Below are 26,563 nucleotides of genomic sequence, written 5' to 3' on the forward strand. Positions count from 1 at the left end.
TGTGGTTTGTTTTGGAGTGTTAGAGAAAAGAGGTGAAATGAGCTTGGGCTGGGCGAGTCCTTTCTGCATGAGTTTTAACGGAACTTAAGGGGAGGAGTAATTGGCTTAGACCAGCAGAAGGTTCAAAAGGCAGGCAGAGGATGAGAAGTATGCTGGTGAATGGAGATGTCGATGGAACTCCTGAACGAGATAGAGAGTAGCGATTGAATTGAAAACCTGGGAATGTGCTCGGCTGAGAGAATGGAGTTCAGTTGGTGCTCTGCCATGTCAAATGTCTCAGGTAGGGGCTAAGGAGCCTAGAGGAGGACAGCCTTTGATACAATGGTGGTAGTTGAGTCTCAAATGACGATACATTTGCGTGCAAGTGGAGGACCCCATAATACGCTGGCAACAACGGGGTGAATTCAAAGATGCAGATGAAGGGGAGCTGGCATGAGTTAAACATTAATCTGGCCATTTCCCTGCAAATCATGATCCTATTCAGTTGCCTCAGGACCTTCGGAGGGCACGCGTGCGTGAAAAGGGGTTTTGTTATGGAAAAGGGGAAACTGTTCCAGTGATTAGCCACAGGGATCAAATCTGAGGTCCGATCAGCAGTGGTCGTCAACAGATACATTGTCAGAGTGTTATCGACGAAATGCTAGCGTGAGGCGAGAGATGGAGCAGCCTGATGAATGATGTGCATATGAAATGAGGTGGCCCAAGGAAGAAATGTGAACTAATGATAGGTCTAGTAGATAGAGAGGTGCCAAAAAAATGTAGGATGTAGAAGTATTATATATATATATATATATATATATATATATATATATATATATATATATATATATATATATATATATATATAAACTCAGCAAAAAAAGAAATGTCCTCTCACTTTCAACTGCTTTTATTTTCAGCAAACTTAACATGTGTAAATATTTGTATGAACATAAAAATGTCAACAACTAAGACATAAACTGAACAAGTTTCACAGACATGTGACTAACAGAAATGGAATAATGTGTCCCTGAACAAAGGGGGGGGGGGGTCAAAACCAAAAGTAACAGTGTGGCCACCAGCTGAATTAAGTACTGCAGTGCATCTCCTCCTCATGGACTGCACCTGATTTGCCAGTTCTTGCTGTGAGATGTTACTCCACTCTTCCACCAAGGCACTTGCAAGTTCCCGGACATTTCTGGGGGGAATGGCCCTAGCCCTCACCCTCCGATCCAACAGGTCCCAGATGTGCTCAATGGGATTGAGGTCCGGTCTTTTCGCTGGCCATGGCAGAACACTGACATTCCTGTCTTGCAGGAAATCACGCACAGAACGAGCAGTATGGCTGGTGGCATTGTCATGCTGGAGGGTCAAGTCAGAATGAGCCTGCAAGAAGGGTACCGCATGTACCCTGTAATGCACAGCATTGAGATTGCCTTCAATGACAACAAGCTCAGTCCGATGATGCGGTTACACACCGCCCCAGACCATGACGGACCCTCCACCTCCAAATCGATCCCGCTCCAGAGTACAGGCCTCGGTGTAATGCTCATTCCTTCGACGATAAACGTGAGTCCGACCATCACCCCTGGTGAGACAAAACTGTGACTCGTCAGTGAAGAGCACTTTTTGCCAGTTCTGTCTGGTCCAGCGAAGGTGGGTTTGTGCCCATAGGCGACATTGTTGCCGGTGATGTCTGGTAAGGACCTGCCTTACAACAGGCCTACATGTCCAGCCTCTCTCAGCCTATTGCGGACAGTCTGAGCACTGATGGAGGGCTTGTGCATTCCTGGTGTAACTCGGGCAGTTGTTGTTGCCACCCTGTACCTGTCCCGCAGGTGTAATATTCGGATGTACCGATCCTGTGCAAGTGTTGTTACACGTGGTCTGCCACTGCGAGGATGATCAGCTGTCCTTCATGTCTCCCTGTAGCGCTGTCTTGGCGTCTCACAGTACGGACATAGCAATTTATTGCCCTGGCCACATCTGCAGTCCTCATGCCTCCATGCAGCATGCCTAAGGCATGTTCACGCAGATGAGCAGGGACTCTGGGCATCTTTTTCAGAGTCAGTAGAAAGGTCTCTTTAGTGTCCTAAGTTTTAATAACTGTGGCCTAAATTGCCTACCGTCTGTAAGCTGTTTATCTTAATGACCGTTCCACAAGTGCATGTTCATTAATTGTTTATGGTTCATTGAACAAGCATGGAAAACTTTGTTTAAACCCTTTACAATACAGATCTGTAAAGTTATTTGGATTTTTACAAAATTATCTTTAAATACAGTGTCCTGAAAAAGGGACGTTTCTTTTTTTGCTGAGTTTCGCCTGATCATATAAGGCGCAGAATGCATTATGCTGGTAATGAAATGATCTGATGAATAAGGGAATGCAGTCCGGGGCCTACCACTAGGTATCAGAGGCGCACCACAACAGTGGTGCTTCCGATGAGAACGTGGAAGTAGACGTAAAGAGTAAGATAACACTGCATTTTCCAAAGCGGCATTAATGCGCCCTTGAAGGCGCTTGGGAAGGGAACACTGCTCGAAATTTTGTACCAAACAAACAAAGTTAATTATTTCATGAAGGACCCTTTCACAAGACTTTAGAGAAGGCTACATTTAAACTGTGATGCCATGCTCCCTTCAGAGTGCCCACAACATGAGCTCTGTCTTTCAAAGTAAGTACGGCATGGGGATGATACATTGTATTTAAATTCGCCCGCTACGTGATTTAGAGCGAAGAGTGACCAACAAAACAGGGATATCTTACTGAATGGAGTGATGAGACCCATACAATGAGCACTGTACATCATGACATGTCTGAATATTGATCTTAATTCCCAGATGGGAACACTCAGGCATGCAACACGGTGAATGACACGCGAGTGAACCTTGACCGAGTTACCTTCATGTTATCATGCTGTGAACGCGTGACTGCCTGCCGTTACTATAAGAGCGAATGCGCTGTTGACATGAAATAATGGCTCTTGATATTGATGCAGATGTGTTATGATGAACAGACAGCATAGGCAACAGAAGGCCCATGATATAATCTGAATGCATTTGATAGACATGATTGAGAACTTATCAAATCAAATCAAATCATATCATATCACTTTATTGTCACACAGCCATATACACAAGTGCAATGGTGTGTGAAATTCTTGGGTGCAGTTCTGATCAACATAGCAGTCGTGACAGTGATGAGACATATACCAATTTACAATAACATCAAATTAACACAACACAATTTAAACATCTGTTATACACATAATTACACTCAACAATATACAAATAATAATAAGTTTTTTTTTATTTTTTTTTTACTATATAGATACACATTATTCAATAAAAATAAAAAAAATAAAAATAAATATATATATATATATATATATATATATATATATATATATATAGAATGTACAGTATTGTACTGTATTGACATTCAGGCTGTCGGTTGATAGTCAGTTGTTAAGAGAGAACATAATATAATAATAATAATATTATTTATGACAGTCTGGTGTGAGATATAAGAGTAAGGGTAATAAAGTGCAGTGCTGATATATTTTGATCGTGGGAGATCAAGAGTTCAGAAGTCTGATTGCTTGGGGGAAGAAGCTATCATGGAGTCGGCTGGTGCGGGTCCTGATGCTGCGATACCGCCTACCTGATGGTAGCAGTGAGAACAGCCCATGGCTCGGGTGGCTGGAGTCTCTGATGATCCTCCGAGCTTTTTCACACACCGCCTTGTATATATTTCCTGGAGGGAGGGAAGCTCACCTCCAATGATGTGTCTGGCAGTTTGCACCACCCTTTGCAGTGCTTTGCGGTTGTGGGCGGTGCTATTGCCGTACCAGACGGAGAAACAGCCAGTCAGGATGCTCTCCACAGTGCAGGTGTAGAACCGTGTGAGGATGTGGCGGTTCATTCCAAACTTCCTCAGCCGTCTCAGGAAGAAGAGGCGCTGATGAGCCTTCTTCACAATGACTTCAGTGTGGACGGACCATGTGAGTTCCTCAGTGATGTGGACACCCAGGAACTTGAAGCTGCTGACTCTCTCCACTGGTGCTCCATTGATGGTGATGGGACTGTGTTCTCTGTCTTTTCTTCTGAAGTCCACCACAAGCTCCTTTGTCTTACTGACGTTGAGGGAGAGGTTGTGCTCCTGACACCAGTGTGTCAGAGTGTGCATCTCCTCTCTGTAGGCTGTTTCATCATTGTCAGTGATCAGACCTACCACTGTCGTGTCATCAGCAAACATAATGATGGCATTGGAGCTATGTGTTGCCACACAGTCATGTGTGTACAAGGAATACAGTAGTGGGCTGAGAACACAGCCCTGCGGGGCTCCAGTGTTGAGGGTCAGTGATGAGGAGATGTTGCTGCCTATTCTAACCACCTGGCATCTGCTTGCCAGGAAGTCCAGGATCCAGCTGCACAGCGAGCTGTTTAAGCCCAGAGCTTCTCATCTAGCTTGGAGGGCACTATGGTGTTGAATGCTGAGCTGTAGTCTACAAACAGCATTCTCACATAAGTGTTCTTTTTTCCAGGTGGGAGAGAGCAGTGTGTATTGTAGATGCAATGGCATCATCAGTGGAGCGGTTGTTGCGGTAAGCAAACTGCAGTGGGTCAAGATTGAGTGGCAATACAGAGCAGATATAATCTCTGATTAGTCTCTCAAAACATTTGCTGATGATGGGGGTCAGAGCAACAGGACGCCAGTCATTTAAACAAGTTATTTTTGATTGTTTTGGAACAGGCACAATGGTGGATGTTTTAAAGCATGTGGGGACTACAGACAAAGAGAGGGAAAGGTTGAAAATGTCCGTAAAAACACCAGCCAACTGGTTCGCGCACGCTCTGATGATGCGGCCCGGAATGCCATCTGGGCCCGCGGCTTTGCGGATATTCACCCGTCGGAAGGATCGGGTTACATCCGCTGCAGAGACGGAGAGTGAACTAACCTCTGTAGCTTCAGCCGCGAGAGCTCTTTCCGCGAGGGAAGTGTTATTTCCCTCGAAACGAGCATATAAAAGTATTTAGCTCATCCGGTAGAGAGGCAGCGGTGTTCATGGCGGAGTTTTTATTCCCTTTAAAGTCTGTTGGGCCTCATGTGTTCAGATAGAAGACAAAGGCAGGCCTAACAGTCATAAAAACATAACTCAAGTCCCCACCTTCTAAGTCGTAAATTTTACTGATAAAAATCACGCCAAAATCAAACAAAGGGAGTCCAAAACAGACTACAGATCCATGAAGCCTTGCCCTCTAAAGGATCGAGCTCTCAACTCCTATTGGATGAGGCACACCACAGAACGTCCCACAAACATGACATCATCAGGACTTCAAATAATTCTGAAATGCTTCCAGAGTGGCTTCCAGCGACTTAGTTCACCGAATACGGACGTAGCTTTTTGCTGCTCTCCGGTGCAGCCTCGTGGCATAAGGAAGTAATGTCCGACTTGAAACTGTAGCCATACAATCTCCATCTCGCTGGACGAGTTGAGATTACTCTGTGTTCAACCGAACACTCTAACGGATCCGAAGGAGACCGCCGAGCAATTCGCATCTTCATCCGTTGGCCTACAGAAGTGAAGAGATTAAAGATTTCTCTTCCATCTTCAATCAAGTCGACATTTCTGAGTTCTCCGCCAGCCCGCCGAGAATCAACAGCCGTACCGCCCGCTGACAGCGCGAGAAAACGGCCTCCCGTCATCACCCGAGTCTCAAGGAACCGGGTCAAAGTTAAAGGACGGAGGAAAACACATTCTACCTGTGTCCTCATGCGATTCAAGTAAGAGGTTACGTCTGGGCAGAGATAGAATATTATAGCATGTTATTCTTGTGTTTCAAGGTTTTTTTTGCTTGTACAGTTTACGGACCGCCATGTCCACTCATTATTAATATTCAGGGTATTAATTATCACTAATTTGTTTTGCTGTATTGTGGTCCAACCAAATTGGACTGTTGTGCATTTTCACCATCGCGGGTGAGACAGCAACTGAGTTCATCCATTAAAGAGTCAAATAACAAGGGACTTTTACGAGCCCCGCTCGTAAAACCGCGTCTCTGAGTGATGAACATGGCTGCTTTATCTAAAGCTATCGCGAAATCAGCTTTCTGGCTGTCACTTAATAATCTCTCTCTCTCTCTCTCTCTCACTAACCACACTGACACACACACACACACACACACACACACAGTCACACACACACCTTATGTGTTATAGGATTATTTTATTTCCATATCTAATCATATCACTGTTTAGTTTGTAGTTGTAAGTCGGAAGTTTATTGACTGCATTGTATTAATTATTAATTGATATTATTGCATAAATAAACTTTGTTTATATTACAAAGAGAAGTGTTTTGGTTTGTTTTGCATACGCCTGTGTCATGCTGACGGGATGTCAGTGCTCGGATTCAAACCTTCATTCATTGTTTTTTTTTCCCGAAAATCGATATTCTTCAGATGTCGATTTTCCTAAGAAAACAATCTAATATTGAGACTGTTTTAATATTCGGTTATTAGTCCCTGATTCCAGGGTGGTGCCCCGTCAATGTTAATCCTTATTAATATTCTATTGATTTTTGATAATTGATAATTATCTTTGATTGAATTTGAATGATCAATAAGCTAGTATTAATTTTAATTAATGTTTCATCGATGTTAACAATTAATGATTATCTTTGATAACTGTTGATTTAAAGGATTAAAAAAAAGCGAACATTGATTCTCATCAATGTTCTATTGATTTTAATAATTAATAATTATCTTTGATAATGATTAATTATTGCTAATAACCAAACCCGCTCCTAAACGTAGCGCACTACATTTACTGGAGCCCCATATGAGGTTTTAATGAGTTAGATTCAATTAATTAATTTAAATATTAATTAATAACTAAAGAAATAATTATTAATTATTTCTGATAGTAACACTGATCTAAACAACCAGTAAAGCCCAACATAATAACTGGTGTCCTGTGTGAGGCATCCTACGTGCCAGTTCTGACACAGTGTGTATGCATAAGAATCCAAAGTAATAACTTGAATCATTACTTCAAAGTTTGGTTCTGTTTGACAATTTACTTCTCAAAACTTGCCAAACATAAGCCAGTGTGGTGTGAAAGTGCTCTTAAGAATGAATTAGGGGTTGGTAAATTTACGATAGTCTGCTTAAAACCTGCTGTTGTTGTTATTTAACTCCTAACCCTTTCATCTAAATGTTACAGAGAGGTGCCAAGTCACTTCATTGACGTCCACCAAAGAGAGAACGCAGTGAAATTTGCACATTACATAACAGTAGCCCGTAAGCCACAGGTCGAAGCCTCTCAACTGTGTGTTCGTGTCAGCATTATAGCAACTGTAAAACAACAAGCTATCAGAGCCACTGTGTCGCAAGAATTTTTACCAGTAAAATGAGTCACCAATCGCCCCACGTGACTGAAGCTGAAGCTCCACAGAGGTTAGTCGACCCAGCGCTGCAAGATGTGGTCGCTGCTGTCCTCCGTCTCTCCGTAGAGGAGAGAGATAACCTTAACGGCTACAATATTAGTCGTTGTGATGAAGCATTGCAGGAACTAGTTGATTATGTCAACAACCCGGTCGGGAAGCCAAAGCACACAATCCCGGACCTTATGGGACAAATGTTCCTTTTTCATCACCGCAGAACCCAACTGCAAACCGCAGAGCACCAGACCCAGCTCGCCCAGCTGCAGAGCAGCTACCAAGCGGTGCAGAGGGAAAATCTCAGCCTGCACCAAGACATTAGGTGCACCCAAGCCGAGAAAGTCCAGGCACAGGAAGATAATGCCCGGATGCAGGAGGAAAACAAAACCCTGTGCAGGCAGCTTCAGATCTGTAGAGTCAGATCAGGTAAGTGCAGCTGAAACGCAGAGCACAACATCTGGCATAGAAGGAGATCCCCTCTTTAGCGATATGGGTAGAAATGTAACCCTGAGAAACCCAGGGACACACGATAGGAGCTGAGCTGCCCCTAGTGGTACAGTCTCTGACTTCATCTTCCAAGACACCTTTCAAGCTCCTCCAGCGGCCCGCTGGTTGGATGCAGGTGCTCCTCCTTACAGTTGCCCTCCACAGTCAGTTTTCAGTCACGCCACCTCGCGTTTCAAACTGACTGATTCCACACCATGGAGGGGGGACAATTATTTCCAAGCCCAGAGTGGCGTAAGCGGCTCAAAGATCCCATTAGCCAGGGAGCTGTACGCAACCCGGGGTCCACCCCCACGCGTCAACTGGACTCCTTCCCCACCACAAAGGGGAGGAAGTCATCCTCATCGCTATAGCGATCCGAATGACTATGGTGTTTCAGATGATTTGGACGACCCGTGGTCATACCGACACCAACGCTTGCGCATCCGACAACTCGAGTCCCTCACAGGGGACATAGAACGCTTTGACCCAAATAATCGAGATTCAAACATCGACAATTATCTCAGAGAAATTGAGCACTGTCTGATTGACTTGCCTTATGCTTCGTCACGTGAAAAACTCAAGCTCATATGGAAGACCACGGTAAGGAGTGTCCATGCGTTCATGGAAACGCTACCGACTGGTACACGAAACCGCTACTCAGCTCTGTGTATAGCCCTACGTGAGGAGTATTCGCTGTATATCGACGAAGCCTCTGCCACCATAGCTGCTTTCGCCATCACCCAGAAGAGGCACGAGCCTCCGCTTGAGTATTACAGACACCTGAGAACCACAAACTTCCAAGGAAGTAACGCACCAGGTCTGGAGGAGGAACAAGCTTTCAAGTCTCTTTTCCTTCACAACCTCCACGAGTGCGTGCGATATGACGTCACGATGCACTGCAGAACGGGCAACCCACCATGCAGGAAATCAGAAAGTATGCGCAACTGACATGGGAGATATGTGTGTGCCCTGCCCAATGGCACGAAGGTGACGCCAGAGCCCTGGGGATCCAAGCCTCAGAATATGCAGACCTAGCGCTTGAAGGCAACAAAATGCCTCACATTAAGGTGAATGCTAGAACAGGACCCCAGAGGCGCCGATCACCCCGCCAGCAGGGTAGGCAACAGAACCAAGGGGGTGGTGACCAGACACACCCCCAGGGTCATGGCAGGCCTAAACAACAGAACGTTCGCCGGCCGAAAGGAAATGCGCGTTTCGAACGAAAACCCAAACAAGAAGGTGGGTGGGTAGAAAAGGTTTCAAATCCCCTCAGAGAACAAGATTTGAGAGAGGAAATGGAGGACATAAGGAGATGCTTGACTGAGTTAGTAACTAAGCTTGACGTGCTCCATTGTTCACCAGGTCCGCCGACCTCCTCAAAAGGAACACGGCACTGAAACCCCGTCAGTATGACTAGACGATGTACCCCCTCCCGTTAACGCCAAAGTTTACTTTGTAGGTCGGGAAAAGGGGAACAGTGTCCAAGTTGCTCCCCAAAACAGTCACTCCTAACATGCCACACCCTCCTTTTCTGACCTTCTTGGGCGATCTGTACCGTAAGGGCAACGCCTGACACATGGGTCATTCTGCTCCCACGCACTACTCGACACCGGTTCCGAAATAGTCCAATGGGTTCCAACACCTTCACAGAGGTAGCTAGAGCAAAGTTCTCCCTTGGCAAACCGTTATAGACAGAGACCTGCAACGTAAGCATCACAAGCTACACACAAAATAGGTCGTCTATCACAAAATGGGCCTGGATTGACACCTTTCAAGGGATGATGCTAATAGACCCTGTTTACATATGTCCCATTAATACGGAAACACTGTTAGTTGGCCAGGACCTACTGAACCGACTGGCTCCGCTCATTGACTGCCGTCGTGGACACGTGGGCTCAGGTTGACATACCGAGACAACTTGGTCCAGAAAACAGTTCGCCAGCTTCAGATGGACAAGACGCCATCGTCCAAAAATCCAGCAGAGACGACGACTCCAATAAGAACAATTACAGAGCCTGCATAAAACCCTTCAGTGTACTATAGTCACTGTAAATTTGCACTCCGTTCTTATCAATAACATCTTACCGAGAACACCCAATCAGTTTGGTTGCCCTCTGGCTCCTCCTTAGTGGTTGGATCATCATCGCAATTATTGCACACGCCATGTACAGGTACATTCAACACCTACAGGCCAGACTGGACTCACTTCTCATACAGCCGTGTTTTACACACCAGTCTGAGCCCATCCCACAGGTTAACCCCAATCATTTCCAAGGATAAGCCTTTTAACCTTTAACCCTCCTTTCCTCTAACATTTTGTTCCTAGTAACCAATGTCAGGTTCTACTTTGATTTTGTGTTATGACCAAAGAACAACAAAGGATTGTGTTACGGTTAATGCTGTGCCTTCTAATAACTTGCAATGTTTATGTGTGATGAATGTAGTTTTAGATTTAGCTAGAAGTTCTATGCCCAGATGTGCCTCAATCTCTGTCCAGACGATAAAGCCTCTGTGAACTCTAATGAACTGTATGGACTGTGCAACTATTTCTCTTTCCTATCAGGAATACATAGATGGCATAACCCACAGGTTACTGTGAAGCGACAAGAACTGTTTGGCCCTTCAGTTGCTCTAAAGATGCTGGACAACAACCAACTCTTCAGAACAAAGGGGGGAATGTTAGGCCTCATGTATTCAGATAGAAGACAAAGGCAGGCCTAACACAGTCGTAAAAACCTAACTCAAGCCCCCACATACCAGGTCGTAAATCTTACTGATAAAAATCATGCCAAAATCAAACAAAGGGAGTCCAAAACAGACTACAAATCCCATGAAGCCTTGCTCACTAAAGGATCCAACTCTCAACTCCTATTGGATGAGGCACACAGCAGAACATCCCTCAAACCATGACATCATTAGGAGTAGAAATACCTCTGAAATGCTTCTGGGATTTGCTTCCAGCAACTTTGTTCGCCGAGTATAAACGTAGCTCATCGCTGCTCTCAGGTGCAACCTCGTGGCACAAGGAAGTAACGTCCGACTTGAAACTGTGGCCATACAATCTCCATCTCACTGGACAAGTTGAGATTACTCTGTGTTCAACCGAACACTCTAACGGATCCGAAGGAGACCACTGAGCAATCCGCATCTTCATCCATTTGCCTGCAAAAGTGAAAAGATTAAAGATTTCTCTTCCATCTTCAATCAAGTCGACATTTCTGATTTCTCCGCCAGCCCGCCGAGAAACAGTCAGCCGTACGCCCGCCGACAGAGCGAGGAAACAGCCTTCCGTCATCACCCGAGCCTCAAGGAACCGGGTCGGAATTAAAGGACGGATGAACACACATTCTGCATCCTCATGCGATTCAAGTAAGAGGTTTACGTCTGGGCAGAGATGGAATATTATAGTGTGTTATTCTTGTGTTTCAAGGTTTGCTTGTACAGTTCATGTCCGCTCATTATTAATACTCAAGGTATTAATTATCACAAATCTGTATTGCTGTATTGTGGTCCAACCAAATTGGACTGTTGTGCAATTTCGCCATCGCGAGTGAGACCGGTAAACTGAGTTTATACATTAAAGAGTCAAAGAATGCAGGACTGTTTTACGAGCCGTCCACTGCGTCTCTGAGCGATAAACTAACAGCTGCTTTCTTTCCCACGATCGCGAAAACGGCTTTCACTTTATCACTTTATTCTCTCTCTCTCTCTCTCTCGTACTAACCACACACACACACGCACACACACACACACACTCGCTCTCACACACACACCCTCATGTGTTATAGGATTATTTTGATTTCCATATCTAATCATATCACTGTTTAGTTTGTAATTGTAAGTCTGAAGTTTATTGACTGCATTGTATTAATTATTAATTGATATTACTGCATAAATAAACTTTGTTATATTACAAAGAGAAGTGTTTTGGTTTGTTTTGCATACGCCTGTGTCATGCTGACGGGATGTCAGTGCTCGGATTCAAGCCTTCATTCATTGTTTTTTTCCTGAAAATCAATATTCTTCGGATTTCGATTTTCCTAAGAAAACAATCTAATATTGAGACTGTTATACTATCTGGTTATTAGTCCCTGATTCCAGGGTGGTGCCCCGTCAATGTTAATTCTTATTAATATTCTGTTTTTGATAATTGATAATTATCTTTGATGATTGTTGAATTTGAATGATCAATAAGCTAGTGTTAATTTTAATTAATGTTTCATCGATGTTAACAATTAACGATTATCTTTGATAATTGTTGATTTAAAGGATTAAAAAAGCTGACATTGATTCTCATCAATGTTCTATTGATTTTAATAATTAATAATTAATAATTATCTTTGATAATGATTAATTATTGCTAATAACCAAACCCGCTCCTAAACGTAGCGTACTACATTTACTGGAGCCCCATATGAGGTTTTAATGAGTTAGATTCAATTAATTAATTTAAATATTAATTAATAATTATTAATTATTTCTGATAGTAACACTGATCTAAACAACCAGTAAAGCCCTACAATATACTAATAAAAAATTTGTAATTAAAAGTTGTATATGTTAACATTAGTTAATGCAGTAGGAACTAACATGAACAAATAATGAAATTTATTTTTTATAAATTAACATCCACTAAGATGAATAAATGCTGTAAAAATATATAGTTCACTGTTAGTTCATGATACCTAATGCATTAACCAATATTAACAATAGGAACCTTATTGTAAAATTTTACCAAAAATATTGTTTTTTGTTTGTTCATGATGCATTTCCTAATGTTAACAAGTACAACCTTATTTTAAAGTGTTAGCCTGCATGTGATGACACTTGATCAGAAGCTACTCGTGCTCAAAATACCATGAAAGTTAAACATTTTATTTGTCAAATTCACAACAACACAGCATACTGCACCACTTGCTGAAATTTATAAAATATGCTATAAGTGTTCAACTGCCAATATCAGCCGTAAGTCACTACACTGACATCTCCTCAGCATTTACTGTATCAGAAGCATGGACTGGAAACACACAGGTCTTGTGTCAAACAGCCCTGCAACTAACGATTATTTTGATAATCGACTAATCTAATGATTATTAGAATGATTAATTGACTATTTGGGCGATTATTACAATGATAAATCATTAACTCTTAACCAACAAATCAGCCTCAAGTTAAGAGGTTGTATTAAATATGTGATTACTAAATATAAAGAAACGAGGATGAAAGAATCTTTTAAAAATACCTCTAAATGACCTTCATTGAATTACAGGAAAAAATACTTAAGAATTTGTAATTAAAATTCACTGATTCACACAAAAAAATTCACCTCGCTTTAAATGTGAAGGCCTTTCATCTGAGATTCTTTCATATTATTGCGTCACCTCTGGTGTGCAAAGGCATTACGGTTAGAGCTAATATAAACTTAGGGCTTACAGATGCAGTGATCGGACCAGACATGAGCCGTTTGTCTTTGTTGACTTACGGATATCCTATTTCAATTTGTTATTCTTTTAATAATCTTTTGAACTGTGGTGTTATGGCAATAACATTCCTTAGAACAAGAGTTTTTCTTTCATATAAGACGTGTCTATTTTAGTACTATTTGAAAAACTTTTATATTCATATTTCTGCATCATTTCCACAGGGTGGCACTCATTTGCGACATGGAGCTTTAAATGAAAAAGTCATGAAGTTCAAATTCTACGCAGTCAAATAACACCACTATTTATATATCCAAGGACATACTACACACTCCTGGCCCCGCCCACACAAACTTTAAGGGGTTAAGAAACCAAGAGTTTACTGGTCAACTAATCAGCCATGCTGATTTAATAATACCTTTTATTTATAATGCGCTTTTCTTACACTCAAAGCGCTACAAGATTGAATAAACACATAACATACAACAGCAACCACCATACCAACAAATTAAAAAAGACTAAACACAAAATTACTAACATACAGCAGCAACCACACATAAAATTAATATTAATAAATATTAAAAGACTACCTTAAATAAATGAGTCTTAAGTAACTTCTTAAAACGGTTGGGGCATTTCTAATAGTAAGAGCATTCCATAGCTTAGGGCCTCTGAAAGAGAAAGCTCTTTCCCCCATAGATTTAGAAACCGCTCGTTGTCTGACGTGCGCCGACTCAAATCACGTCAAACTTTACTGGCTCATAACACGTAAAAATTGTCTTTTGTTGCCACCTGCTGGCTAAAATCTTTAATGTCACAGGGAAAAATTAAAAGACACACATCTAGCTGCTTTTACACATCTGCGCTGCTCTTACGCTTTAGTTAGAACGCCACAAATGTGCTGATGTCGTGAGACATCAATACTCATGGAACGTCTCTCGTCCAATCAGATTTGAGGACTGGAACTAACTGTTGTATATTACAAAACAATTACATCAAAGCTTTACCAAGAAATCAATGAACGAAAGCGTCATACCTACCTTTACTTTTACTCCTTTTATTTCAACAGTTTTGATCATGAAATCGACTCCAATGGTGGCACCTTGTCCAGGGGGGAACAGGCCCTAAAAATGGGAGAAGTGGAAATGTAACAATTATTAGTTTTGAATTTTCTGAAAAAACACCAGTGCTCACACAAAAGCAGCTTCTGCCGCTTTGCTGTTTATGACTATAGATGGGGGATAGTTCACTCAAAAATTCACAATAAATCCTAACATTATCCTGATTGGAACAGTGGAAGTGGAGGCTTCAAGATGGGGATTTTGTGATGCTGCACGCAATTGAAGACACTCAATCCTGGTATTATTATACCATCAATAAGATGTTGCATTTTCATTTTCTAGTGTTTATCATCAACCTTTAGTGACCGCAGTACATTTTAAAAGTATCCCAAAAAAACTCAACCTGCGACATCTGGCTGCAAAAACCGCGAACCTGGCAAAACTGCTTCTGGTTCTTGTATAGCACTCTGCACATGCATTAAATGCAAGGATATGTATGAACAAGCTTCTCACATGAACACACCAAGGAAACTGTGGATGTCATGATTTATAGTAAATATGGACTGAAATTTTGGTCTGTTTCTTCCCCAAAGATATCGTATCACTTCAGATGACATGGATTAAACTACTCAAGTCATATGGAGCTTTTTGGAGCTTGAAAGTTTTGAACCTCATTTACAAAACTGTATGGACAAAAACAACTCGTACATCCTTTATAATAACTCAATTTGTGTTTCTACAGAAGAAGACAATCATCCAAGTTTGAGATGGCATAAGGGCGAATTAATGATGAGAGAATTATAATTTTTGTATGAACCAGCTCTTTAAATAGATGCAAGAAAGACAAAACCAATCACAATTCAGTATGCAAACAGATGTTAGGAAGAAGGTTAATAGGAATTCAGTATGTAAATACATAAATACATTAAGATGATGCCAGCTGTTGGTTCCATTTTGTCAAGTGAATGGGAGATTTGCAAACATTAATCTCAAATTTCTTAAGTATAATGTCCATAAAACATAAAATGGTATGGTTACGACTGTAATCCTGGTTCCCTGAAAGGAGCGAATGAGACGCTGCATCAGTTGCTGATTTATGGGAAGCTCTGCCCAGGAGTGACAATCTCTGAAGCACTTTAGAATCACACAAATCTATTGGATGGTTGCTCTTTTCATGTGCCATTTCATGAGGATTTTTGACTGAAGGGAAGTGAGCACATCTCTCAGATCCTTAACAGCAAGAAATCAGTAGTGCGGCCAGTGTTCGCAGCGTCTCATTCCGTCCTTTCAGGAAACCAGGGTTACAGTCTTAACCATACTGTTCCCTTTCAAGTTGGTCACTTCAATGCTGATTCAGTTGCAGACTCTATGGGAATCGTATACCCTCACGCTGTGCTACTGATTTGCACGTACTAGCAAAGCTAGTAGGGTAGTTAAAAGGCATCAACGGATTCTCCCCTTCATATTGACAAATAGGATGGAAGAGAAAATAAAATCCAACCATTTATGGTAGAGAGAATGGCAGTGCCACTAGCATATCTGGGTAATGAAGCACCACTGAACTATAGTCATCCACACCAGGGTGTAAAAAGGAATGCTAGGACGGTCCATGACAGATAACCTGACATTAATTCCACTGGACATTAAACATTACTCTTTATGCTGAAAAGCACTCAGATTGGCACAGTTTAGAGATGAAATAGTCAAGATAAAATGCACTACCTAAAAAGGTATTGAACACTGAAAAATCAACCTTCCTTCACATTGAGAACCTGGGAAGAGAGGGAACAGACTAGTGCTATCAAATTAAAATTCTAAAATTTATAGGGATGCAAACTCATGAGGGACCAAAAATGTGAGACAATCAATGGTCCACGAACATATTTTCTGGGGATATTTTTTTAAGCTATGTTATGTCCAGAAAGCAGTCTTGGTGGTGGTATAATTTTCTCTCTCTCTCTCTCTCTCTCTCTCTCTCTGCTGTTACTCTGCTGTCACATGTCTCAGACCTCGTCATTGGACACCTTCCCTGTCACTCCACATCGCCAATCCAGTCATGCATCTAGCATATAAAGACAGGGTCGTACACTTGAGGATGAAGTCACCTACTTCCGTTCACTACTTTGTTTTGGTTCATGACTTTCCTGACGACTGTGTATAGACCGCTCTTTTGATGTGTCCTTGTATATGTGAAAAGAAGACTTTCACTGTATATGTGCAAATGTATAATGTGTGATAAATAAAGAAAATTATAAATTAATTAATTATAATTATTCTTTTGTTTATACATCGTTACTTACCCTACTCGTTTGTTTTATCTGACATTTGATTTTGTTTTCCGAATCGTTCTGTTTACTCTAACTGGTCTCTGTATGGGTTTCTCCAAACCAGGGAGGAGAGGATAGGGAAGCACGTCACGTACCCTACATTTGCACAACACGCGAGCACTATCCCTTGTATGTTTTGTGTTTGGATTAGTCAGGGTAGTTTGTGCAGAGCATCTTAGACATCCGAAGATTATTTTGTTTCTGTACATACTTTTCTTTGTTGGACAGTTTAGCGGGATGGGGAATACTAAAGTTAGTTGTCATTTTGTTTTGTTACTTTCTTTGATTAAGTGCCGCTCATGTCCCTTCTCCCTGTGCTCTGCTAAACTGTTCATTAGTGTGTAAATAGTGTACACACTACATTACTGTGTATTACTGACATTTATCACTTAATACTTATCACATTGTTGCAACTTTCTCCACATTGTATATAATAATGTATTTTGTATTTTCACACTACATCAGCTTCTGTCAGTTCATGCCAGCACTCAAACCATTCCATTAAGTTATTGTTCCCGGGGAAAAACATTTTCTTATTTCTCCATACCCCTAATCTTCAGAGGGATGTAACAAGCCAAAAGCACGAATTCCAGCTATTTGAATGATTCAAGTATTGCAAATTAACTGCACAACTGTGCAGAATTAGCTGCAAAAATAAAGGGTATTTTGGTGTGGCTAGCTTCTGCACTGATTAGTTCAGTTACCACTTCTAGAGATGCCACTAAGTGGCTAAATGAGCATCTTATGTGCTATGAGTTAGTCACTGAATCATTCCGAGTCGTTCACGACCAAAATCTACCAAGAGACTTTATAGTGTTAAAGCATTATAAGAACAAAGCAGATCTATAATTTTCCTTCAGTTTGTGAATGGCTGAGCATGACTTTTCATCCAAAAAGACAACAATAATAGTCTAATAATAATAATAATAATAATACATTTCAATAACGACCTTCTACTTTATTAAACTTTGCATGTCTACAAATCTACTGACTTCAAAAGAATGTTTAAGAATTATAAGAACAAAGCAGATCTATACATTTTCTACAGTATTTAAGCTGTATAAAATGATTTTTTTTTTTTTTCAGAAAAGACAACAATAATTGCCTCATAATAATTATTATGAGTTTCAATAATGTCCTTTCATCAAGCGCCTAACACAAGACTTGGGTCGGGGTGTCGACGCTCGCTCAACAACAGCATCAAGCGCAGCTTTGCCGAAAGCATCACAAAGGGGCGAAGTTTGCCATGCAAGAAAGCGAGAGATGGGCACAAAAAACATTGAAAACATGTATAAAGAAGAGAAAAAACTGACAATTCCTTCGACTGCAGAAAGTAATAAGAGTACTCATTTATGCTGAGGTCTTAACATTTTCTTGGTGAATGTAATTTACTGTATTCAATAACTGGGGTCTCTGGATCGTTGGAAACGAATAGTTAATATTTAATTTAAAAACAATATGACATTCAATATGTCTTCATAAATTGGGACAGTTTTTAAATATTTCTTGTTGCTTTGTACTCTCAAAGACATCATTTGTGAGGCAAAAACGTTTGTGAAAAACTCTTTGGTGTAAAGTGGTATCACTTCATAGACTGAATGTATTTGGCAGCGCTGACACAAGTCATGTGAAAGCCCCTTAATGTGTAAAACATCAGTCACTTTTACACATTAGTAGCTCTTCCACCCTTTCTCTCCTTGATGAACAAGATAGACTCACATGCCAATGCCGAAGTGAACAAACAACATGCCCTTCAGTTTGTTTTTAAAATGAGAAGTTTCACGAGTGCCGCTTGTTCCGAGCCCTCCATGCTCCTGTCAGACACAGAATAACTGTGCACGTGCTGCTGTAGCAAGGTATGCAACTGGCCGAAGCTGTAAACAATCAAGCAATCTGCCTCGTTAGGACTGCAGTTGCCAAGCATGCGATTGGCCACTGCTTTAATCAATCATGCGGGAGACCAATCCCCCCTCCCCCAAAACAAAAACTCTTCAGATCTGCACGAATCACAAGTGACCAATTTTTGTTTTAAAACAGTGAATTTTGCTGAAAGGTGAGGAGTTTACATCCCTGAATTTAAGAAAAAAAATGCACATTCGAATGCTAAAACTGTGCATTTGAATTTTGGATGTGTGCCGAGCACTGACGATGACTTCAGATTGATCACATTCTTGCACTAAAAAAGGCTAGAAACAGCATAACAAATAATGTTTAACAGAAACCTTGTGTCTCAAGACACTTTTTAAAGTTCTTTTTAACAAGACACAGCATCTAAAACACAGCTCTCCTGCACGAGACACTAAGTTGCAAATTGATGGTTGCAAAAGTGTTCGACGTGAACAACCCCTTACAGTAGGGAGGTCTTTGGCAGTTGCATCTTTCTCTCAGATATCAGCGTTTCTCTGATCAAGCAATGAGTTTTTTTAAACGCTTTGTCAGGAAAGGAGTTCAACTTAGAAATGTGTGTCTCGAAATTCTTGCTTTCTGTTCCATTTTGTAGTGTTCCATCAGTTTGAACAGCCCCTGGCCTGGGCTCATAGTCTGAGCTGCTTCACCACCGAGTTCAGCCGAATATCACTGCTATCTGGGAATATTGCTGCCCTAAATACAACTGTAATGAATAACATATATCGCTGTTATTATAGTTTGAGTCTGGGGTAGTATACTGTGGCACCAGTGCAAGTGCAACACCATGTGAACTGTCTATTGAAGCGTTTTCCCCCCTCGTTTTACTTTTGATTTAACATTTGAGAATATAGACTGACTAAAACTTTTTATTTATTTATTTTATGCACTTTAGTTGGAAATGGAATGCTCTTTTATTAACAGCCAGGAATGTTCTTTGCAATAATGTAACATGGTGCTTTATGGCTTATGTATTCAAAGCATCCTCTTGTGGACTAAGGAAACAACGTCAATTTAAAAATCAGCTAACTTTAAAATTCAAATTTAATTACAATTTTGAAAATATTTAAGGTAAAAATTCAAATTTAGGTTCTCTGCCCAATTAACAGCCCTAGAAGAGATATCCAAGTTGTAAAACCTGGCAAAGGTGTTTGAGGAAGTCCAGCCTGCAGCCAGACAGATGTCCTCCAAGGACACACACTTAGCCCACACCCAGGGGACATTGCATGCCTTGTGACTTATAAGCAAGTGCAACAGCATTGATAACCCAAAGAGAAAGTCTCCAAAGCAGACAAAGTGCTGATCCGTCAGCCTAAATTGACTAGCACGGTCAACGTACATCCGTAGCGCCCTCACAGGACATAGCATGTGCTGTTTCTGTGCCTCGTCTGATGCAAACGGAGGAGGAGAGAAGGCTTATAAGGTAACAACCCGGGCCCTAAAAGCAGTGGCCTAAACCTTGGGCAGTTAAACCTCTCTAGGCTTAAGATCAGCTTTTGACGGGAGTCACGCGATGCTATGAGAGGACCAGACATGTGAACCACGAGCTCTGCGCACTTTGCTAGTTTTAACACTTTTAATGATACAAACCGGTGAGATTTGATATACTCTGTATCATAACTGTTCTAGGAGGACAATATGTCAAAGAATTCAAAATCCTCAGGCTCTGGAGACATTAAAAGACACTTACGTGCTCAAGCTGATACCCCTGAAAGGTCCACGAGCCAGGGAGTCAATTTAGTTGGAGAAATGCGGCGAGAGTTGCTGGACATGTCGGCAATGCTGACGAAGGTCGTTGCTGACTTAGAGGATCTGGCTGTGATACGTCAATCGATCACTGCCATGGAGGCAAAGTTCTCAGAGTTTGTTACAAGAATGTGGGATGTCGAGAAACGGATCGATTATCTGGAGTCATCAGAGAGGGAAATCTCTGCTAATCCCTTAGCAACCTAGGTGATTTGGAGCATGTCTGGGAGAAGTCGGAGGACATGGAGAACCGTAGCAGGCGGAATAACGTCCGTATTGTCGGAATTCCTGAGGCCGAAGAGGGTCGGGATATGGTCAAATTCCAGGATGGGCTCCTTCTGAATCTGCTCGACATAACAGGCCATAAACTGGAAATCGAGCGAGCTCACAGGGTTCTGGCGCGGAGATCCATGGAGGGAGACAGGCCCCGATCCAATTCCGGCCAAATTTCTGAGATCATCTGATAAAGATCTTGTGTTACGCAAGGTGAGGAGTAAAGGAAGGCTTTCTTGGAAAAACCACAGCATTTTCTTGTTCCCAGACTTTGCGAATTCGACAAGAGAGAAACGTGATAGATTCAAGGAATGCAGAAACTTTTACATCAATGGAAGGTCGCTTTTGCACTGATATTCCCGGCCAAATTGAGAACAGATGCTAAAGAGGGCCGTAAAACATTCACATGCTCACAACAAATGATGTCCTTCATAAAGTCAATGGAGTAAGTCATTTTGTGATACTCACATTGCAGCTCACTGATCATTCACTTGACTGTTTTGGTACTGGTTCCGCCTATCAAATAAAATCCCTTTATTGTCACTCAACCATATACACAAGTGCAGCAGTGGGTGAAAGTCTTGGGTGCAGTTCCAAGCAACATAGCAGTATGACAATTGACAATTCCTAGCGGCTGGAGTTTATTTTGCAGAGTGGCACACCTTCGGGACAGTTATGTGGATGAATCTACACGCTCTTTGAGTTTGTTCTGCCTATTGGCTGGAGTTTGTTTTATAGATTATATTTTGCTGTGTAATTCTGTCTCACAAAATTTGTATAGAAACACCGGACTTGAGCAATCTGAGGGCAAAGTTTTTGCGGGGGTCCTCGTAGGTGTACATGGACTGTTTGAGTTTGGAGGGATGAACGCTAGTTGGCGCTGTCGTGCGCGGGGTTAATGCACATGTTTTTCTTTTTTCTGTTTGTTTTGTTCTGGGGTATGTTCGGGTTTTAATGGTCGCACCAATGTTGGAATGTGGTCTTTATAATCTTGTTTTTGACACACAATCTATTTTTTCTTATATATCAAAATGTCAAATGTTAATATGAGTGGATTGTCTCTCTACATGTGGAATGTGAATGGGCTGGGGCACCCCATAAGAAGAAGGAATGTTATTTCTCTTCTTAAACGTAAGAAATAAGATATAGTGTTTCTTCAAGAAACATACCTTTCTCTGTAGGAAGCAGAACATTTTGAAAAGATATGGGGTGGGCATTTTTTTATAGTGCTGGCTCGAGTAAGAGTAGGGGAGTCATTACACTGATCAGTAAACATCTACAATTCAAATGTCTCAGAGTAAAAATAAATTAGGAAGAGTCATTATTGTTTTAGCTGAAATTCAGGGGCAAAGACTTATTTTAGCTAATATTTATGCACCTAACGTGGAAGATCAGGGCTTTTTTATAGATCTTGAAGGGTTGTTGCAAGTCGCTGGCACCCCTCATGATATAATATTGGGAGGAGACTTTAATCTTTTGATGGACTCAGTCCTTGATCATAGTGAAGCAAAAGTGTGCAAGCCCCCTAGAGCAACATTGACGCTTCACAGGATGTGGAGACTTTCGAACCCATCTGGTAGGAACTATAATTTTTTTTTCATCAGTCCATAAGACTTACTCTAGAATATATATATTTTTTAAATCTAAGTCCCTCATTTCATCTGTTGTTGATTGCGCAATTGGAAACATTTTAGTCTCAGATCATGCCCTGGTGTGTCTAGAGGTGTTGCCACATATGGAGAAAAAGAAATCATATAGTTGGTGTTTTAATGTATCCCTTTTGCAAAATCCTGAATTCCAACAAATTCAAAAACTGAAATCAATGTCTATATTGAGACCAACTGGTCCTCAGTATCCTCTGTGTGCGTGGCTTGGGAGGTACTTAAGGCAGTTCTTAGGGGCCAGATCATACAGAATGCCTCATTCACAAAAAAAAAAAAAAAAAAAAAAAATCCAAAGCACAAGAACTCGTGAAATTGGAAGGGAATATTAAAAGTGCCGAGGCAGAACTGAAGCGCCAAATGTTGTCTAATGGTCTTAAAGAATTTACCCGAATTAAATACAGATATAATACTATTTTGTCGCAGAAGGTGGAGTTTTGGCTATTCAGGGCAAGACAGTCATACTTTGAGTCGGGGGACAAAGCAGGAAAACCTCTGGCTAGATATATAAAACAGAGTTTTTTTCTACCATTCCCTCAGTGAAATCTGCTGGTGGTAAAATATTTACCTTGGCCATAGATATTAATAATGCTTTTAATCCTCTGGGGTCGACGGACACGCCAGTGCATCCTGTTGGATTTTTTCCGCATAACAGCGGAAACAACTTAAAATACTCTATTTAATGCTATTTTATATAAACATGTACATATTTTACTAGCTGGACTATTTCCAGACTTGCCAGCCAGGATTCAGAGTATTGAAATTTGAAATATGTCCTAATAGGCAAGTTTTAGTTACATTTAAATGTTTTTTCGGCTAAAGCAGGTATTTAAATTGTATGCTGTATGATATAAATATGATATGTAATATGATATAAAAGTAATATGAATGTTTAGATTATATTTTAACTAGTATTATCATCAACGAAACTTGTGCTCGCAAATATCTGTTTGGGTGTAAATGTGTCAAATGTGCTGTAAATATGCCCGGTCGATGAAGTGCGCGAATGAGTAAATGTTTGCGGTGTGCTATCTCCGGTAATGGACCATTGACAGACATATACAGCACGCTTCTATACCCATTGATATTCCATCATTTATGCATATAGGCTACTGATATTATACTTTGGAATATATATGTAATAATAGCTTTCAACTTTTTTTTAGGAATGTGGCTGCATCACTCTCGCCTTCACCTGCCATTCACACTAGGAGCGCACGCAGCACCCCAGTCGAAAATCAGAAAGTGTAATTACACATTTACCCACTATTTTACAGATGTTAGTTTGTGTTTATATAATTGGTGATTATACAATATGTGCCTGTATGACTTTTATTTACCTCCAATTTATTTATTATTTATTTTTTTGAAAGGAATGTGGCTGCATCACTCTCGCCTTCACCTGCCATTCGCACTAGGAGGGCATGCAGCAACGTAATGGAAAATCAGAAAGAGTAAGTAAACATTTACCCACTATTTTATAGATTTTAGTTTAATTTTGTTTATATAATTAGTGATAATATAGTTCTTTGTGTAATAAACATGCTCACAGTTGTTTGTTTGTTTGTTTGTTTGTTTTACAGCTATAAGAATAATAGTGATCAGACACCTGTTGCAAAGAGGGACAAGACAAACATTCAGGCAAGCAACAGGCAGTCCACTCTGTCATGGAAAACAGAGACAGATATTTACATGGTTCCACAGACTCTGAGATTCCTGCCTGCACGGGAACCTGGACCACAGCTGAGTCCTGCTGAAGCACACACTCCCCAGAGTCTCTTCAAAATGTTTTTTTCTGAGAATGCAGTGTCAACTCTGTGCCACAACACCAATGCTCAGGCTGCCGGGGCAATTGCAAAGGGCCACAAATATAAATGGATAGATGTCAGCATCATTAAAATGTACCGCTACATTGGCCTGCTGTTTTACATGGCCATGGTGAAGGTGAGCTCCATCAGAGACTACTGGCGGCAAGACAGTCTTTTCTCTGTGCCTTTTCCTGCCACAATCATGTCAAGAGACACATACAGCACCATTTCATGGAATGTGCACATGAGTCACCCAGATGCAGATAAGGAAAATGACAGAAAAAGGGGCACAGCTGAACATGACCGTCTTTTCAAGGTCAAACCTCTCATGGACACTATCCGTGGTCAAACCACTACATGGTACAGAAAGATCTTTCTACACTTATTGGACATTACTTCCACCAACGCTTTCATTATGCACAAAGAGCTAGGTGGTAACATGACCCACAAAGAGTTCATGGAACAGCTTATTGCAGAGCTCTGTGGTGTGTCACAGAAAGTAGCACCAAAACAGACCAGTAGTGACCATGTACTGGTTCCAGGAGCTGAGCTGACATCAGATGCAAAGGATATTGCCACTGTTGGTCGCCGGAAGTGCATGCTTTGCAAAGTACAGCACGGTAAAAGGCAGGTAACACCTTGGAAATGCCAGGCATGTGATGTTCACTTATGTGTTCAGTTGAACAGGAACTGTTTTCAAAAATGGCACAAATACATGTAACTGTATTCTCAAATCTGTGTGCTGCGAACTGTTCACTTCAAAGTTTACGATGCTTATGTGCAATACTATGTGAACGAGTAGGCTACGCATAGGTGGATGAGTGAGCTCATACAAAGCATCCACCTTCGGTAATACTCTCGTCTCTCCCTATGTGCACTTGACACTTTAATTATTTTTCTTTCATCTTGCACTGTCCCTGTTTGCACTTTTGCCCTGAATGTCTCTTTTGCACTGTCTTTTGTACCACTGCTCTATGTGTTGTTTCATGTGTAAATCCGTTCATCAAAGAATCCTGAAAAAAAATTGTACACAACTGTTTTCAACATTGATAATAATACATGTTTCGTGAGCAGTAAATCAGTATATTAGAATGAGTTCTGAAGTATCGTGTGACACTCAAGACTTCAGTAATGATGCTGAAAATTCAGCTTTGATCCCAGGAATAAATAGCATTTTACAATATATTCAAATAGAAAACAGTTATTTGAAATTGTAAAAATATTTCACAATATCACTGTTTTTGCTGTATTTTGGATCAAATAAATGCAGCCTTGGTGAGCAGAAGAGACTTCTTTTAAAAATATAAAAAAATCTTACCGATCTAAAACTCTTAAACGGTAGTGTAGGTCTAAAGTTTTTAAGTCTTTATGTAAAGAAAATGTATAGTCAGATTACTTCTTTTAACTTTGTAGGGGCTTGACCCACTCAAAATGGCAGCAGAGACCACATAGCCCTTTATTCTATAATCAAAGGAGAGACACTGAACTCAGTTTCCCAGGATCCTTCACAAATTCACAACTGGATGCAAAGTCCCACCCATGGACCCAGTCTCAAACGCCATTGGTCGAAAGCGGCCTACGACCGATGACGTCATCTTGTCAATAAAACCAGCGGACAGATGTAGTTCGGCCTCTCTGTGCTAAGCTCTGCCTGGCTGTTAAGGGACATCTGTACTGTGCACGTACTGAAGGAGTTTTCCCTCTGTTTTGGACTGAGAACAAAGAGACCACGTTTTTCTAACCTCACCATTTGGCCACGGTAGAGCAAGATTAACTTAGCTTTGTTCAAGTCTTATAGTATACTTATAACAACCGGTTCAGTTTCACTGTAAAGCAACAGTGAATTTATTTTGAAAAACGGAAAGGCGACCAGTTTCCCTTCTCCCTCTTTTTCATTCAACGTTGACTACTTTCTGCATTCTTCTCCATTGCTGGATCCGAAGAATAAAGCAGAGACGTGTCTTTTTGCTGACGAGCGTAAGACAAGGGACCATCCAGACTGTTTCTCCTCACCGCTCAATGCAACAGAAATTCCAACGGACAACCCTACTGAAATCACACAGGATTTCCCAAGTAAGGCTTGATATCTGGGCAGATTTAGTTTAGAAACTGTGATTTTTCTTGTGAAACTAAATCGTATTTTTGATTCTAAATGCTGATGTTTTGAGTATATTTGTACGTTAAACTCTGCTTGCTGTTTCGAGTTGGGAGATTTGTATTTAGTTTTCTTTTGGGGTTACGTTTGTTTTGTTGAGTGATCTGAACTAGTAATTCAGTCCCGCTGTTACGAGCGGTTACCCTTAATTAAATTGCATGCACTTTTCCTCTCTCTCTCACTCTCATTCTCTCTCTCACTGATATTCACTGAGTGAGCGGTGCCGCGGTTTATGTTCGACTCATGCTGGTGAACCAAATTCTCCCGCCTGTTTCGTCAGTTCCTTTGTGTGTCCAC

At 41.1% G+C, this 26,563-nt stretch overlaps 1 protein-coding gene across 4 annotated transcripts in view; it reads right to left on the minus strand.

Moving 5' to 3' along the window:
• LOC127421928 (ras-related protein Rab-30) overlaps positions 1-26,563 on the minus strand; it is a 188,575-nt gene that overhangs the window by 119,547 nt on the left and 42,465 nt on the right. For all 4 annotated transcript variants that reach the window (XM_051665154.1, XM_051665156.1, XM_051665155.1 and 1 more), the window contains exon 3: positions 14,371-14,454. In XM_051665154.1, coding sequence (XP_051521114.1) covers positions 14,371-14,454 — 84 coding nt within the window. The remainder of the gene's footprint in view (positions 1-14,370; positions 14,455-26,563) is intronic.

The sequence above is a fragment of the Myxocyprinus asiaticus genome, chromosome 31, assembly GCF_019703515.2.
Source record: "Myxocyprinus asiaticus isolate MX2 ecotype Aquarium Trade chromosome 31, UBuf_Myxa_2, whole genome shotgun sequence".
Lineage (NCBI taxonomy): Eukaryota > Metazoa > Chordata > Actinopteri > Cypriniformes > Catostomidae > Myxocyprinus > Myxocyprinus asiaticus.